The sequence below is a fragment of the Anomaloglossus baeobatrachus genome, chromosome 5, assembly GCF_048569485.1.
Source record: "Anomaloglossus baeobatrachus isolate aAnoBae1 chromosome 5, aAnoBae1.hap1, whole genome shotgun sequence".
In the NCBI taxonomy this organism is placed as follows: Eukaryota; Metazoa; Chordata; class Amphibia; order Anura; family Aromobatidae; genus Anomaloglossus; species Anomaloglossus baeobatrachus.
In genome coordinates this window covers 334335993-334354629 of record NC_134357.1, presented here as the reverse complement: position 1 = coordinate 334354629, position 18637 = coordinate 334335993, and the positions used below count along the sequence as shown (strand labels likewise).

General features: G+C 45.5%; 1 protein-coding gene across 2 annotated transcripts in view; it reads left to right on the top strand.

Moving 5' to 3' along the window:
- Positions 1-18637, top strand: part of DLGAP4 (DLG associated protein 4) — a 281943-nt gene that overhangs the window by 123541 nt on the left and 139765 nt on the right. For both annotated transcript variants that reach the window (XM_075349823.1, XM_075349824.1), the window contains 2 exons: positions 5147-5261; positions 10279-10816. In XM_075349823.1, coding sequence (XP_075205938.1) covers positions 5147-5261; positions 10279-10816 — 653 coding nt within the window. The remainder of the gene's footprint in view (positions 1-5146; positions 5262-10278; positions 10817-18637) is intronic.

The window sequence follows — 18637 nt, the reverse complement described above, 5'->3', positions numbered from 1 at the left end:
CAATATGATTAGGGTGACGTGTCCAAAAGACAGGTGGCTTTTATGCTCCACACTCCTAAAGATTGTCAAGTCTCTACCTATGTGTGAGTATAGGGAGAGACCTGTCACTCCAGAGGAGCGGGGACCATAGAAGTCACCTATCTTTTGGACTAGTCACCCTAGTCATATTGTCCATTGCCTGCTTTCAAAATGTTTTAAAACAGGCTGCAGTGTATAACTCATGTCATGGGGATAAAGATAATTTTTTTTAGAAATGTCCTTTAGTCTGAAGAAACAAAAATTGAATTGTTGAACAATAACGACCATCAACATGCATCTAGGAAATAAAGGGGAGGCTCACGAGAACACCATCCCAACTGTATAACACGGTGAAGGAAGCATCATGTCGAGGACGTGTTTTGCTGCAGAAAGGACTTTTGCACTTCAGAAAATATTTGGCAATATGAGGAAGGAACATTATGTGGAGATAGTGAAACATTTCAAGACATCAACTTAAAAGTTAAAGCTGCGGCGTAAATGGATCTTCCAAATAGACAATGACCTCAAGCACGTTACAAATTCGTGAAAAAATGGCTCAAGAACAATAAAGTGAAAGTAGTGTAGTGACCATTACACAAAGCCCTGACCTCAATCCCATATGGGAAGAACTGAAAATGTGTGTGAGCAAGGAGGCTTATTAACCTGGTTTAGCTACACCAGTTCTGTCATGAGCTATGGGCAAAAATTACAAAAATGTATGCCTCGATTCATCAAGACTGACGATTTTCTTGCCAGTTTTGATGAGGGGATATGGTTGAGTCAGATGCTCCTGATTAACAAAGTGGTCCACACCTCTTCTGTAATCAGGAGTGCCTGTGTAACGTGGCCAGGGGCTGTAGTCGTGGGCGAGGGATGCAGTCCTGCGTCCGCCTTGGCACTCTACAGACATGGGGAATGAGTGGATGATAGAATGGTTGTGGATATGTTACATGGGAGCAGTGGTGCATCTTGGATGCAAGCCTGCTTCTTAGGGTTCGGTTCACACTGTGCGGCTCTGCGTGCAGGATTACTAGAGACTACTTCACACCGTTAAAAACTCCATAAAGTTTACTAAAAACAGATTTGAAACACTGTTTCACTTTACTCATGACAGAATTAACACTTGGCTTTTCATCAGGCATTGTCATATTGGTACATTTTAGTGCTTCCATTAAGGTAGCAGTCAGACTCCAATCGCCTACCAAGGGGGATGAGGGTTTGGCGCTTTGCTGTCCCCTGGCTATCTGGCCACACGGGTCCATGTGTAACGCTCCAACTGGGATACCCTGCACAGCTATGCTTCTTTTTTGAGATAACTCCAAGAGTTTTGTTCCCACCGTGTCAGTGGCCAGTCAGTTAACCCTGACCCCACCGCTGTTCACACTGTTCACAATTGCCTGCTTGATAAGGGGGCGCTCTCTGATCATTATGTTTACCTCAATGAAGCCTCCCTGCTGCGTTCCGTATCTGGTCATCTTGATTTCGTCCTGCTCACTCTTCTGCCTGTTCCTTCATCCATGACACACTCTCCATTCTGCTACATCTGCTACATTACTACTCTTAAAGAGAATCTGTCACCACTTTGACCTTTTTAAACTGTGAATATGAGCATACAGGTTATAGAATGCTGAAAAAAAGCCATACCTGTATGTCTCATACCAGATGTCTTGTTGTTGAAATATCATCTTTTATCACTTTATGTAAATGAGGTCTTCCAGGCTATGGGGTGGATGCTGCCTGGAAGATAACTCCGCCTCCAGAGATTATTTTAAATAAAAGGGGCATTACCAGTGTGATGTGTGCTGGCCGCTCTCTGCTCTCATTGCAGAGCTGTGTGTGATTATAACTGACACTTCTGCAGGTTCCTCTCAGCTTCAGCCTCCAGCTTGCAGGCAGACAGGGTTGCAACACTTGCAATGAAGCAGAGCTCAGGGAGCTGCAAAAAATGTTTGAAAGAAGTTACATTGAATTTCTCCTGTTCTGTGTCAGTTACTTGTCTCACACTGGTAACACCCTTTTTATTTAAAATAAGCTCTGGAGGTGGAGTTATCTTCCAGGCAACATCTGCTCCATAGTCTGGAAAAGCTCATTTACATAAAGTGATAAAAGATGATTTTTCCTAAACAAGTCATAAAGGTAAGACTATCATCAGCATTGTAGAATTTGTATGCCCATATTAACAGTTTAAAAAGGTGAAAGTGATGACAGATTCCCTTCAACTATAACTCTATCTCCCTAAACCCAGGAAATGCTTCACACTGAATCCACTTCACTGTGGGTCAGGTTCTTCTTAGCTAACCCTTTCAGTCCTGCCACTAATCCTCATACCCAAGCCTCCCCTTCCAGCTAGGGAGCCCAGGATCAGTGACACCTAATGGTAGCAGTGTTGAATCAGAGCTACACATGGGAAATGTACACATAATAATATTTATTCATTTATATAGCGCTGTTAATTCCACAGTGCCTTACATACAATAGCAACACTGTCACCATTAGGGCTCACAATCTAGGTTCCCTGTGAGTATGTTTTTTGCCGTGTAGGAGGAAACCAGAGTAGCCAGAGGAAAGCTACGCAAACACGGGGAGAACATACAAACTCCCTGCAGATGTTGTCCTTGGTGGGATTTGAACTCAGGACTCCAGCGCTGCAAGACTGCAGTGCTAACCACTGAGCAATTGTGCCGCCCACATTTTAGCATATACATATACAAACTGTACACATTTATCAAACAATGATGTCCTCTGGGAGTTGTAGGTTACAGCCCACTCTAATACACCTGATGAGTGGCATACACCTCTGTGCACCACACCAGAAATCTTACACTAGTCCCAGGAGTAAGATTTCTGAAGAAAGGAACGCCACTGTTCATCATGAATTAGACGAGCCATTGAGTCTCATCCCCCTGCTGCACCACATCACATCCAAACTCCACCCGGTATAACTGGGAGAAGCTGAAAATGGCAAACTTTGCCAACCCCAAGTAGCGTCAACATTTTGTGACTTCTGAAAGCAATTTATGCCAGTATTCTGGTGAAAATGCGTTGATGAATCAGGATATTAATGTGTGAAGCTTGAGGAAAGCTGCTTTAAATGTGGGACCCAAGTTAGACAATTTATAGGCACATGTATGTATGTAGATTTCTGAGCCTCGAAGAAAGTGATTGCAGAATAAAAAATGTAATAAATCAATAGGATTATTGTGAGAGTTCACATTCTTAAAGTACAGTACAGATCCCGACCTTAGGAATTGTGGACTAGGATTAAATGTGAGGCTAAGGTGTGTGAAAATGTATAGCTGCGGCTATCTACAGTATCTATCTATCTATCTATCTATCTATCTATCTATCCCTCTATCTATCTATCTATCTATCTATCTATCTATCTATCCCTCTATCTATCTATCTATCTATCTGTCTGTCTATCTATCTATCTATCTATCTATCTATCTATCCCTCTATCTATCTATCTATCTATCTATCTATCTATCTATCTATCCCTCTATCTATCTATCTATCTATCTATCTATCTATCTATCTATCTATCTATCTATCTATCTATCCCTCTATCTATCCCTCTATCCCTCTATCTATCTATCTATCTATCTATCTATCTATCCCTCTATCTATCTATGTATCTATCTATCCCTCTATCTATCTATCTATCTATCTATCTATCTATCTATCTATCTATGTAAAGATACAAAAAAAAGACTGACAGTACTCCTAATAGTGTGAATAGGTGCATATCTGATCATGATATATTGACAGAAACAAAAGGAACAGTCGCATTGAAATGCCAAAACTTTAAACTACTGAAAAATAATGTAAAACATTTTTTTTATATTTTTGAGGTGTTTTGCATATAAAAATGGCCTTTGTATTTAATATGGAGTGATGTCCATTTGACTAGCCATGCACCCCAATAGGATAGCGTACGACCCAGTAAAATGAGGTTGCTGAGACATGGCTACTGGGCGGGTATGGAAATGGCCATTTTTATATGCGAAACACCTGAAAAGAAATGTAAAACATTTTTTTTTAGATCTTTTTCAGTAGTTTAAAGTTTTGCCATTTCAGTGTGCGGCTGTTACTTTTTTTTTTTCTATCTATCTATGTATCTATCTATCAATATAAAACAGGGAGCAGCACATTTATGGAATACCTGATGATACAAATCCTTCTGGACAACATCCAATCGGCCCATAAATAGTAATCAAAAAAGAAGGCAGCACTTAAATAGAAGATGCAAAAAAACCAGGACCTATTTATTAATCCATCTGGTGTGGCAATGTTGCTGTCTATTGAACCTTTCTCAAGCAATCAAGAGAAAGGTTCAATGGAACTGAAACGTCTTCATTTGAGTGCTGCCTTCTTTTTTGTATTTATCTATCTATCTAAATAAATGTATATAGTTTATATACATATACTTGAAGATGGATTTGGTGTGAATTCTTTGGATCAAACTCCTGCTTGTTTGCACTCCTGCTGATTTACACTCTTGCTTGCTTGACAATTCAGACCAGTGGCATTGTTCTGCCTCTGCCCAAACTGTGTGTTCTCCAATGCTTTGCCATGGCAGCATAAGAGGAACACAGTTGCACTGAAGCCAGCTGGGATTGGGAGCTGGCGTGCAGGCCAACGATCTGGCCAGTTTCAGATCAGAGCTTACAAACTCTATTGGAAACAGCTTGTAAGCACTGTGCATGTTTGTCCACGGCTACTAAACTGTAACTGCAACGTAGGCAACAAGCAATAAACAGTACAGTTAGAAATCATTCTATTCTTGAGAGCGAAAAATTATTTTTAATAACAAGTAAATTGTAAAGTTGCTTTCTTTTACAAGTACTTTGCAGTTTTATCCATTAAAGAACTTGAGACAACCCATTTACCATAACCCAAAGGCTAACATCATACACTGTGATAAAAAATTTAATCATTAAAAGCACAGAATGAGGACAGTGCAGGTATCCCCAGGAGACACAGTGTGTACCATTTCGGGTATGTATGCTACAGGCTAATTAAAGGAAATTAGCATGTTTTAGTTGTGTAGTAATGTCTACAAAAGTGCTCATATTTGTCTGCTATTTCTTTACCAAACAACCAGAATTGTCTGTGATTATTTTCTTAGGAGCCTGGAACGCGTGGACTCCATGGATATCCTGACCTCCACAAAGTTCCAGAGTTGGGAGGAGGATTATAATCAGCTGACTGAGAGTGCAACAGAAGAGGGCAGTCTGTGTCAGGTGAGGGGGGTGTGCAGCAATATGGACTAGAACTGCAAGCACTGTGATCATTACCTTTAAAAGTCATATCATTCCTAGCACCCATTCATTTACACTGACAAGTGAAAGGGTAACAATGTTTTGAAAATTTGACTTTCAGGCTCCTTATCTCACCATCCACTTCAGCTTCGAACACAAGACTACCATCATTTTATAGACAATCATCTTGTCTATCTCATACATAAATTTGACTTGCAACATTTTAGCATATGATCAGTTATGCAGATTCTGATCATGTCACTGCATTGTTACTGTTTTGTTCCTGGTTGTGGAAAAATATTTTTTTTTCCTGTATACTACAAATTATAACCAGTTCCATATTCCCTAATAGCTCAGTGTGTTACTAGGTTGTTTTCCAAGCAAAAGGTCACTGGTTCAAATCGAGGAGCAGCAATGCAGAAGATTTCCCAACAAAAGAGAAATAGCATCATCCAGTTCATTGATAGTGGTTTAGTGTGACTAACATGACAGTTGGCAGAAAATGAAATGAAGTCCGTACAGCCATTCAAAAGCCAAGAGCTGGACATCCAGGCAAAATATTGGAGTCAACAAGTCGGCTCATCACAAGGTCTATCAGTTCTGGTGTGACAAACATGGCAGTGGAGGTGGCTCATATGCTCCATAAACATGAGATCACAGACGTCCATGCAAGCAACGTGTGATGCATGTTATACAAGTTTGGAATGGTGGATCGAAGAAGAAGCCTCGACTTCAACATCGTCATAAGAAGTGTCGTCTCGAGTTTGCAGAAAAGTGGAGACTAAGAAGATTGGAAATAGTTATGGAGTGATAAGATGAAAGTCAATAGACTAGATTCTGAAGGGTGTAAATGGGTCTGGAAGAAACAAGGAAAAAAGAATCTAACAAATCGAGAAATTGAGGGAACTGTCAAGTTCGGTGGAGGAAGCCTGATGATATGGGGGTGTTACACAGCCAAAGTGTTGGATACTGGATCAGGATTGATGGTGGTCTCAATGCTGAGTTATATGTGAATATCCTACAAAATTAGTTATTTCACAAAGTTGCGTACTATGGGTATGAAAAGGATGAAATAGTGTTCCAGCAGGACAATGACCCAAAGCATATGTTGAGATTGACGAGAAAATAGTTCAATGACAATGAAGTAGAGGTCCTGGATTGATACCCAGTCTCCAGACCTCAACCCAATCGAACTCTTGTAGGTAGAGTTGAAGATAAAGCTGTATACATACCCAAGTGAGTTGACCAGTATATACCAACATTGGGAACATGTAGAGGAGACCTGGGATCAAATTTCAGTTGAGACATACTTGAACCTGATCGAGAGCATACCCAGAAAGATTCAGGCAGTGTTCAAACCAAAGATGGATTTACTAAATACTAACAAAATAAAAAAGAATTTAAATTTAGATTTTTCGTAGCCAAACAGTAACAATGCCGTGAAATTACTATTATTAATATTTATTTATAGAGCACCATTGATTTCATGGTGCTGTACATGAGAAGGGGTTACATACAAAGTACACATATAAGGTACGGCAGACAGACTGGTATAGAGGGGAGAAGGCCCTGACCTTGTGGGCTTACATTCTACAGATTACAAGAATCTGCATAACTGATCATTTGCTAAATAGTTGCAAATCAAATTTATGTATGAGATGACCAAGATGATTGTCTATAAAGTGATTGTAGTCTCATGCTCAAATCTGTAGTGGATGGTGGGTTATGGAACCTGAAAGTCAAAAGAGCAAAACCCTTTTGCTCGTTAATGTATTATTATGTATATCATAGGAGACATAGTACTGAATGCCTACCATTCACCTTACATAAAGAGGGGCAGTGAGCCCCATAGGGGTGAACAGGCCCATGACGATCGGGAGGGTGCAGGGTAGTAAGGGGTTAAGTGTTTGGTTAGGATGGGGGAGGTATATGGGGGCATAGGATTGGTAGAAAGTACTGCAGGGGGGATTGGAGGAGAGCAGGGAAGGGGTGGGGGTGTAGGAGGAGGTATAAAAGGGGGTGTGCAAAAGTCACCTCCTTTTTGTCGCTGTTAAGTTTGTGCCCCACCCGCCCGCCCTTATAAAAAAAAAAAAAAAAAGATATAAATAAAGAAAAGGGTGATGGTTCTCTATCGAAAAAAAAATAAAAAAAATGGATGATTCTGTTTTGTTGTCACAGCGGGGTGATAGGTCCGTCTGAGAGGTTGGGAGTACCGACAGTCGGTTTGTTGGTACGAAGTCGCTCAAGGGGAGTGGCTTCGGAGTGGATAGGAACTTGTGGGTGGAGGTCCTGCAGGTTCTGGGTGGGGGTAATTAACGATGGAACGTTATTACCCCTCACCTCGGGCCGGTTGGTCACGGCCGAGGTGGTCCTCTGGGCCGGTTGGAGGTTACGGCAGGGGGGTTAAGAATGATGGTTTCCCTCTCGGACGGATCTATCGGTGGTTTGGTTATATGGGTATATATGTATAAGGTTATGTTTAACAATGGGTGGCATGTTTGAGCCACGAGTTTTGGTATACATATATACGGTTAAATAAAGTTGTGGCCATTTCTGCAATAAAGTCGTGGTTATCGTCTTTATTTAAGTAAATATGGTACGGGGGGAGTTTAGCATGGTAACTTGCTTATCCCTTATAGATGCATCATGTAATACAGTGTATTTCATGGCTGTGTGGTTATGAGTCTCTGTTTATTCTATGGAAACAAAACTTTCCTACCTGGAAAAAGCTACAGCAATAAATGCCTATGTGCCATTGTTACACTGCCTTGGCATTCAAGTTGTCACATGTGCCACACAATTAAATAGTCCAACTCTGCGATAAAATGTACTTTCTTAATGAACTGTAGGACATTTAGGCTAAAATTCATTTCCATTTCTTATTAAAGTGCAAAGTGATTTTCTCTTGGCATGGCTGCCAATTGCATAGGTCATCAGCCAATTTGGCTACAGAATTACATTTCCAATTGCAGAATACATGACCTTCGGCGACTAGGGCTTAAGTATGTATTGCAAAAAGTAAAGTTTTTCCAGTTGACTCATGGACGCTTTTAACACTATGAAGGTTTCTATAGGCCACTTTACACACAGAGATAAATCTTTAGCAGATCTGTGGTTGTAGTGAAATCATGGACATATTGTTCCATTTGTACACAGCCACAAACCTGGCACTGATTGTCCATAATTTCACTGCAACCACAGATCTGCTGCAGAATTATCTCTGTGTGTAAAGTGACCTTAAGTTTCTAATGGCTAATTGAGGGCAGTCCTATGATATTTTTTATTTTGATTTGAAACATGTTTTATGTACCGTAGTTGTTTCTCTTTGCTTTAGGTCAGTGTCCAGTACTAATTTAACAAGTATATCCAATACTATCCTGCAAGTTGCCCCTCTTACCTTGCACAAGAGAGAGAAATTAGTTTAGTCTATATGAGAAACCATGGTGGGATTGTAGCATCTGATCTAAGCAGCCGTGCTGAGTGACACTGGATACACTAACAACCTCAAGGACTTGACAAACATTTCTACCCTCTCTAATTTACCATTATTTGGCATTAGAAATCATAGAGTTCCAGTAATCAATACTGATAAACAATATCCAAACAAAACTGTTTTTACACTTTGAACTAGAGGCTCAAATCTCATCGGTTAAGGGGGTTGTCCAGGGGCATAAAAATGTATTTAAATTTTTTGCAAATAGATTGAACTTACTAATTATGCCATATTTTAGTTACAGAATCTCACTTTCCTCTTCCCAGGTGCCTCATTTCTACTTTGGGTCTCACACAGTTAGAGAGCTTCTCATAGAATCATAGAATGGTAGGAGTTGGAAGGGACCTCAAAGGCCATCAAGTCCAACCCCCTGCGAGTGCAGGTTTTTCTAAATCATTCCAGCTATATATTTATTCAGCTTCCTCTTGAACATTTCCATTGATGGAGAGCTCACTACCTCCCGTGGTAGCCTGCTCCACTCTTTGACTGCCCTCACAGTCAGAAGGTTTTTCCTAATGTCTAATCTGAATCTCCTTCCTTTAAGTTCCATCCCATTGCTTCTTGTACTTCCTTGAGCTAATGAGAATAGGGTTCTCTCTGCAATGTGACTACCTTTCAGATATTTGTAGACCGCTATAGAAAAATGCTATGCTGCATTGACCAGGAATCGAACCAGAGCCTCCAGCGTGGCAGGCTGGAATTCTATCATTGAACTACCAATGCTTGGATGAACCACCAATGTTTGGATGAACCACCAAAGCTTGAATGAACCACTAATGCTTGGATGAACCACCAATGTTTGGATGAACCACCAAAGCTTGAATGAACCACTAATGCTTGAATGAACCACCAATGCTTGGATGAACCACCAATGTTTGGATGAACCATCAATGCTTGGATAAACCACAAATGCATGGATAAAAAATTAACAATTTTCTTTTGGTCTCCCTGGAACTAGAAGTCGTGAACTCTACCACTAAGCCTCTTGCCCTCTCGGCGTGTGTAACATAATGGAAGGGGCATTATATTAAGCGTCGTTTATTAGTCAAACCAGCTCCCTTCTTTGTCTCTGTATTAGCCATGACAGAGGGGGCTGGCTAATCTGAGCCTGCCCCTTTTATCACACGCAGAGAGTAGGGGAGCATTTTGACCATATTAGATTGAATACAGAATTAAATTTGCCGGACTGTGAGATGGGGTTCTGATTTTGAAATTAATGAGGTTTTTTTTTTGTAATTTCAATCATTTACAGTATATTTGAAAAATATCAAAATAACTTTTTTATGTCCACAGTAGTTGTACTTTGTATTATGAGATTAAAGCATAGCTCTGCCCTTTATGGGTATCAATCATTAGAGCCGCAATGGTGTTGGTTATATGGTTCCAGAAATAATATTACTTATATTGTCACTTTAATATTTCAGGTTGCATATACATTATGATAATCTATATGGACATAATAATTTGATAGCTATTAAATATTCCCTTGCTTCATTATTCACATAGGATACTGAGCCACGCTGTCTGCTGCAGTACCAAACACAAGATATTGAAGACCAGAGGGAAAGATATCACTCCCTCAGTCAGGTGGTTGAGGAACAGAGGGATCGGTATCCGTTATGCCAGGTCCCAGAAGAGCCAATAGAAAGATACAGTTTATGTCAAGTCCCAGAGGAACCTCGAGAGAGATTCCAGCTTTGCCAAGTAGAGGAAGAAGAGAGTGAACAATATCCATTGTGCCAGGTGCCTGAGGAGCCAAGGGAACGATATCCCCTGTCTCAAGTTCCAGAGGAGCCAGATGTTAGATACCCTATGTCAGAAGAAAAGAGGGAGCGTTATCCCTTAGTTCAGGCAATGTTTGGGGAAACTGAACATACTCGAACTGAAGCTTTTGACCTCCATCTACCCAATTACTTCCGCTCTCGCAGCCACAGCTACCTCCGTGCCATTCAGGCCGGCTGCTCACAGGACGACGACACAACTTCGCTACAGTCCATGTCACCCCCTCTGCCAATCATCAGCCGGACTCTACCCAGACACATCGGTGAGTTAAGCTTAGCAGAACCAGCATTCTTTGCTTGCAGATCTTCATATTTCATCTGACTCATCAGTTACAAATGCATGCCCAGTACAACCAAGAATAAATGACCCTTATACATTTTCTAGATTGAGCATGAAGAAGTGATTAAAAGATCTTACGGTATAAGAGATCTTTCCTCATCCCTCTACTAATCCTCTACTGACCCCAGAGATTATTCATATAGATAGTCACAATGCTCCATACTGTACCACCCTTTCTGTCCTTTCATAAAATCTCCACTTTCATCATATAATGTTGTTATAAGTAATAACTGTTTAGAATAATCTGCATATTATAATGTGACATTCATTATTACAGTGTCTGTCAAGTTTGAGTTACAGGTGATGCTTATCTGCAGTTATTTTCTTAACATCTGCTTAGCTGTTTGTTTTAGCTCAGCTGTATTATGGCACACTTGTTATCTGTGACTACAGTTTAGATACAGTACCTATAGGGAACCTGAGGTAGTCTGAGACACACCCACTGTCTCATCATTAGTTCATGCTGCTGCCCTCTCCTTGCATGCTGCAGTCCAACCTCTTCCGATTGGCTGTTTTGTTTAAACAGAATTGTATCACTCACTCATTAGGAAATTAGTGGATAGAGAACTAATTAACAATACAACGCACAGATTTCTAAATACGTGAGCCCTCATTATATAACTAATAGTAAGTGTGTGTAATAAACAGAAGTGGTTCCTCACTGAACCTTGCTATACCTTACACCGAATACCTTGGAACAGCCTCAGTCCTCCTTTTAGAAGAAATGATAATGGGTGTATGTGGACAAGGAGAGGACATATCCAGAGCAGAAGTCCATAAAGTAGAAAACCACGGCATACACCATCCAAGATCCAGAAAGTGCTTTTATTCCATATAACGTGCAGATAAAATAGCGGGGAAGAGAGAGTCGGGTGCAGGCCCCCTAAGGACGACGGCCGCTTCACACCTTGTGTGCTTCTACGGGTCCAATTGGAAACGGCCGTCGTCCTTGGGGGGCCTGCACCCGGCTCTCTCTTCCCCGCTATTTTACCTGCACGTTATATGGAATAAAAGCACTTTCTGGATCTTGGATTGTGTATGCCGTGGTTTTCTACTTTATGAACTTCTCTAATAGTAAGTGTGTGCCTGGAGAGTTACTTTAACTACATTCATGATATTTGTAAAGATGGCTTTGAGAAAATGTGAAATCACTTCATGTTCTAAAAACAAAACAAAAAATGTGTGATATAATGAAAAGCTCCCATTTTACTATTTCGCTTTTTTTTATTGGAATGGATGTTTACACTGTAAGTATATAAGGTAAAGACATGCATAATATAGACACAGGCCAGACAGATGCTTTAGGGCCCTTTGTTGGTTCATTATTTTTGTCTCCTGTGTGAAAAGAATTTTTGCACCTATCCTTTTCCAGAAAAATTCTATTGGAAAGGAAGTTGGTAAGGAAGTGACACAGCAGTCATGGAATGCATGTTGAGGAGGAAAAAAATATAAAATTCTTCTATTCTGGGTGAAAAAACTGTCAGAAAAATGCTAATATTGTATTGTCATGCCCTGGGGAAGCTGAGCTGCTCGGAACCGGGCATTCCGTGGCTCGAGGGGTCCCGGACCTGGGGGCACCGTCGAACAGTTTTTAAATGAAAAATGAAAAGAAAAATAAAGTCCGACCACACCACTCGCGGTTTGCAGCCAGGGATAGTAGGGCCGCCGCTGCGGGTTCCCACTGGGGATGATGGATGGGGGCAGTGTACCGCCCCGCGCTCGGTTGCCTGCCGAGCCGCTCGGATCCGGGCTCGTCGGTGGGTGGCTCGAGCTCCTCCCGGACCCGGGGTCTTGTCGCTCTGAAGGGATGTTGGCGCTACGTGAGGGGTGGTGTTCGATGGGGAGGTCCACGGCCGAGGCCGCAGTTGTTTTTGGGCGTTAAGTTCGTGACACCACCCACAGGTTGTGGTGAATGGATGGACACCACTGCTGCCATTGACAACGCTCCCGGGGACAGTGTTGCGCAGCTTGGTGTCGACCCCTCCGTTGGTAGGGGGTGATGGTCCCGGGAGCCCGAGGGTGCTGAGGAGGGCGGATGCGTGCTGGCATGTCGGTGCGGTGCAGTGCGGTGCGCGGCCCGAGGGCACTGTTGTACTCACTATTACAGACACGCTGGAGTCTCTGGTAAACCAAACAAGATTATGGGTGGTGCCCGCAGCCGGCTGCGCTTCTCCCCTTTTTCAGGTTGGTGGTTTCCGCCTTTCTCCTGCACCTCACTTTTAGAAGAATGGTGGCTCCTATGCCTGAGCAACGGTAGTCCGCTCCCCGGCTTTGTGTGTGCTGGCAGAGCCCATTTGCCTGCAAACGCTGGCCTGTGGGATCTCGATGCCTGAGCGGTGGCTTTTTATCTCTCTGGTTGGGCTGTTGTCTTCAGTTGGGTCTTGGGTGGGAAAGGACCTAAAGTCCAGACCCCAATCAGTGAATTCGACTCGGTCCGGTGGCTTCTGGGTCTCGTACTGGGTCTGAGTACCCCTCCTAGTGCTCCGGTTTCCAATCGGTTCCCCAGTTCAGTACCGGCGGGCCACTACCCGGTCCCGGTCCCTTACGGTTCCACCGGCTGTAATCCCAGCTCCTGCAGGCGGCCACCACCGTCTGCCTCCTGGCTACAGGGTATCCGGGCTCCGACCCAGATCCCAGACAGATGTCTACACTTTGCTACCACTCTCCTCCACTCCTGTCACTAATCTGCCTGTTTTTCCCGCCTGAAGCTCTCCGAACTCCTTGGTGGGCGTGGCCAACCACCTGGCTCCGCCCCCCGGGTGTGAATGTCCAGTCCTGAGAGGGGTGACTCAGGGTTTTAAGGTTGGCTGCTGTTACATTTTTAGGGGAAGGTGTTTGTGTAAGGGCCTACCTGTGACTTCCTGGCTAGTCCAGGGTGTCACAGCAGCGTGGATAGTGGAGCCCTCCGTGAGCAGGGCTTTTCCTCTGGGATAGGTGAAGGGTTAACGTGGAGGTGCGTGGCAATGAAGAAGTCCAGACAGACAGGGCAGTTTGATGGTGTTTACTCACTGGTTTGACACCCTGAGACTTACTGGATTCCAGGTGAGCCCTTGTCCTGATGGCTGTGCCTGCCAACCTGGTGCCACTCTCCACCTGTGCACTCCTGTGTATGTGGGTCCTCCCTGGCGTGGAGCACTTGGAGGTCCTCCTGGTGTCTGGGTCCTGCCGCAGGCAGCTTGGACTATTTAAGGGTACGTGTCCCGGTCCCGCTTTGCTGCTGAAGCCTTGGACGTTAAAGGGTGGCAGATGAGTCCTGGAACCCCACTCGCCTGGCAGAGTTAACAGAGGGCTTGAAGTCCGTGTCTGGGGATCTGCACCCCTGCATGCAAAGTACTGTGAGCTTTTGATGTCCACCCCACAGGGTCCCTCTGTCCTTGGGGCTTGTGCTCTCACTCCACAGCTACTTTCCTCCTCTGAGTGGCTGTTCTTACTACTCAGGTTCTTTGCAGTCTCTTCTCTCCTTCTATGTGTTTCAAGAGCCTCTGGTCTATCTTGACACCCTTCCTCTTTCACTGTCTACTGCAAAACTCACTACCACGTCCTGTCTTCTGCAGACTCCCCACGCTCCCCAGGTCACTATCTCCTCCCCAGGTCTGGTCTCTTCTTCCCAGTTGGCTGCCTGTTATCTACAGTGCCCAGCCCTGTCATCTGGATAAGTAAGGCTCCCAGCCGGTACAGCGAGTGTAAATGTCCTGGTGTGCTAGTGTGTGTGTGTAGTGGCTGGCACAGTTATGTTGGACTTGGACTGTTACCTTAATTATTACCTTATTTTTGTGACACCTGGTTACCGCAGGGGCGTCACAGTATCATTGTATGGAGCCCTCAAATCTATAATGAATGTGAGTGATATGCAATATATTTTTCTTACATCTCAGTATGACAGACCAATTTCAATAAGATCATAAATTGCTCACAGGCTCTCCAGCTGCAGGATCCCCCCACAATCAGTTGTAGTCTTTGACGGAACTCAAGCAAAATTAAGGAAATGAGCTGGAACACATATTATGAAAGTGCAATGTGTAGGTGCATATTCACACTGTGGCCATTAAAAAGACAGTAAAATGTGCAAATACCCTGCAGTAAGTAAATCAATAAATAGTAAAAGTACATATAAATAACATAGGGTACTTAGTTGACATTGTTTTGATCAAAAGAGCATAAAAGCCATCCCATATGACAAGGTGTACCTAATCAGGATGCACCCCAACTGTATTAGTTCACTTCTCTATGTGTCGGTAGACCTCAAAATAGACACGTGCAGAGCAAGACACAGACCTGACTCTTTTGCACCTGACCTGTGCCATTATAGGGGCGTCAGTGCTGATTCTCCTGGCAATCATGTGACATTGTGATTGGCTGCAGCCTCTCCACTTGTGTCAGATGGAACAGTTTCATCTGACAGACCTGTGAAGACTGCAGCCTATCAGTGACTGCAGCTTTCAAGCGATATAACATTGTCAAGCGAGTGCCCGGAGACACAGCACCAACATCATTGGAACTGTCTGCACCAGTCCATGAGGTGAGTATGTGTTGTTTTTATTTTATTTGGGTCGCTGTGGCCTTTAAGAAGGGGTTGTTCAATAGTGGACAACCCCTTAAAATAAAAAAAAATGAAAAAATGTTTTCCTGTACCAGCAAATCACTGAACTCCTTGATCAACTGCAGCAATAAAATTAATATTGAACCAGTGTCCATGGACAATTTTCGACACAGACGGAAAAAAATCCCAATATTCACTATTCTGGTCTGTTTTACGGATGCCTGTGATATAAAGGCTGCTCTGGTACCTGTCCTCAATGTGGATGAGCACACAGAACCGGACAAGAAGTCAGTTACATCCGTAATTTATAGACGTGACTGGCCTGCTTTTCAATAAGCCTGGACATAAAGGGAACCTATCAGGTCCCTTATGTATTCTAACCTACAAACAGCGTGATTTGTGGCCTAGAAATCCCTTCCTACCCAACCCTGTGTTATAATATTATGTAATATGAATGTATAAAAAAATGTTTTATAACTTATGTGTTCCCATGTAAATGATCACAGGCTTTAGTCCCCTGGGTGTCGCATCTCCCCATGGGTGTTTGCATACTTTCCATGGTATCATGGGCGTGATACCATGGATTTTCATGAGCAACGTCACCATCAGCTCCTTGAGATCCCGCACGTGAGTGTGTCGCCCTGGGCAAGCCAGGGGACACAGGTCACAACACCACCACACCCCACACTCCAGGTAGGCACATCTGCTAACCAGAAACCCTTGTTGCCTTCCTCCAGCAGGCTGTTGATGCACACCAGGGGGTGGGCCAGGCGGTTGGCTCCGCCCACCAAGGAGCTCACAACTCTGGAGGCAGGAAGTACCAGGCAGATTAGCCCCGGGCAGGGGAAGAGTGCAGACAAGCCCAGGCAGGGCAAGTGTGAGGAACTCAAGTAGGAGTAAACAACAAGAAGTGAAAGTAAGGAAAGGAAAGTGGAAAAGGAGGAAAGCAAGAAGTGGAGAGAGCGCAGAGAGTGCGCAGAGCCTGAGAGCCCAGCTGTGTGTAGGGCTAGAACAGCAAGGTCAGCGACGGCGGTGACTGTCCGGAGGGGGACCGTTTGGAAGTTCCTGGAAGGACCCCGTTGGCTGTGTGCCCGGTGGTCTGGAGCAGTGTTCCGAAGGACAGTCAGCACCAGGGCAGGGGCCTCTCGGACCCCGGCAAGGCTAGGAGTCGCCCAATTTGCCGAATCCGTCAGTGAAGGGGACGTAGATCCCCCAGCAACAAAGTCCCGATTGACGGCAACAGCCCGACCATTACCGGGGAGACACCGCCTCCGCCAGGGCACCAGTTTCCCCATGGCCAGCGCCTGCGGGCAAAGTGTAGAGCTCCTCCGGCCCAGATTGCAGTCGGGGAGCGGGTAACCGGAGGGAATCCACCGCTACCATCAGTCAAACAGGTGCAAGGAAGAGAGACGTCACCTACCGGGAGTGCAGGTGCAACCGTCTGTGGGACCGTCCTACCAGCCGTTGGTTTACCGTACAAACTGTGTCCGTGTCTCAGGCTGAGTGAGTACCACAGTGCCGCAAAGCACAGCGCTGCCCCCGCGTCCCTGCACCCTCCAGGCCCTACACTTTACATCTCTTCACCGGGCCCCGGGATCACCAACCCCTACCCACGGAGGGGCAACACAACACCTGGCTGCTCCCATCACCATCCCCGGGACCCCCACACTGAGCAGCGGTGGTGCCATCACCACAACCGTGGGTGGCGTCACGAACTATAATCCCAACAAACACCCCCCTTTCACTCACGGGCGAGGAGTGTCGCTCGAGACACCCCGGGATCCGGCCCGCAGCTCGAGCCACCAGGAGCAACTGCCGGACCCGAGCAGAAGGGGTGAGCGCGGTGTGCTGACACCCTCCTCCCCGCCCGCGACAACTTGGCGTCACGAACAGGATCTTACCGCTCTGCCGTCTGGTAGAGGTGCGCCTTGTTACCGCCGGAGGTATCCGGCAGAAAAATTTCAGAAGCCGCCATCTTTGGCGCGAAAAGTTCCCGCTCGAGCGTCTTCTCGAGCAGTAGAGGCGCGAAGGCCAAAACTCCGCCCCGAGAGAGGAGGGGCCGGAAAGAGCTAAGGGGGACGGAAACAAGATGTCTGCGCCCGACGGAGCCGCTGGAGGAGCGGTGGTCGCAGCCGCAGCGGCACCCGCGGATGGGAATGGGCCTGCCCAGGTCCCGGCCGTACTGGCGGGAGGTGCCGCGGCCCCCGCGCTTGCTCAGGTCATGCCGTTTTCCTTGCCCTATGCGCCCGGAGCTGCCTGGCTACCGCAGTATGACGGGAAACCGGATGCCTTGCAGGCCTTCCGGAAAAAGCTTAACCCGTTGCTAGAGCTGTACCCCCTGACTGATAAGCAACGTGCAGCGATAGTGCTAGGCCAGTTAACCGGTGCAGCGGAGCAGGAAGCGGAGACCTGGGCCGAGGGGGACCGGCTCTCTGTAGCCACCATCTTCGAGAAGCTACAGACTGCCTTCGAGACCCGGACTGAAGCTGAGCTGAGGATGCAGTTTTACCAGTGCCGGCAGCGAGCTGGGGATAGCATTCGGGACTATGCTCTACGTCTGCAGACCGCCCTCCGCACGCTAAAGCGGGTGAACTCTATTAATGAGGCGGATAGCAACAAGATGTTAGTGGAGCAATTTGCGCAGGGGATGAGGTCCCCTGAGGATCGTAAACAACTCCGGCTGTGGGCTCTGGAACACCCTGATGTGGACTTTGCTGTGTTAAAGGAGCGAGCTATCAAAGCACTACAGCCCCCAGCTGCTGAAGTTCTGGAACCCGTCCCGTGGCCCGTCGAGACAGCTCCCGTTGTGGCGGCCTCAGCCAAACCAACCTCCTTACTATCTGCAGCCTCGAGCAGCACAGTGGAAGAACTGGCAGCCCAGGTCCGTCGCCTGGATGGAGACCTTGCCAAAATCCTTGCTGCACTACAACCTCTGACCAGATCTCAGCCCCCAGCGCAGATACAGCTTGCTGACAGTCCCGAAGATGTTCCCTGGATGCTAACAACCCGCGGAGCAGACCTCCAATCTGCTACAAGTGCCGTAAGCCGGGCCATGTTTACCGACAGTGCCCGTTAAACGAGCAACCCCTGGGGCCCCGGGCCAATCCTCAGGAGTAGAACACCGTGGCCCCCCGGACTGGCGAGACCGATACGTCGGGGCCCGCCCTATCATCCCTGTGGCTGTGGACGGCATACCCGTGATGG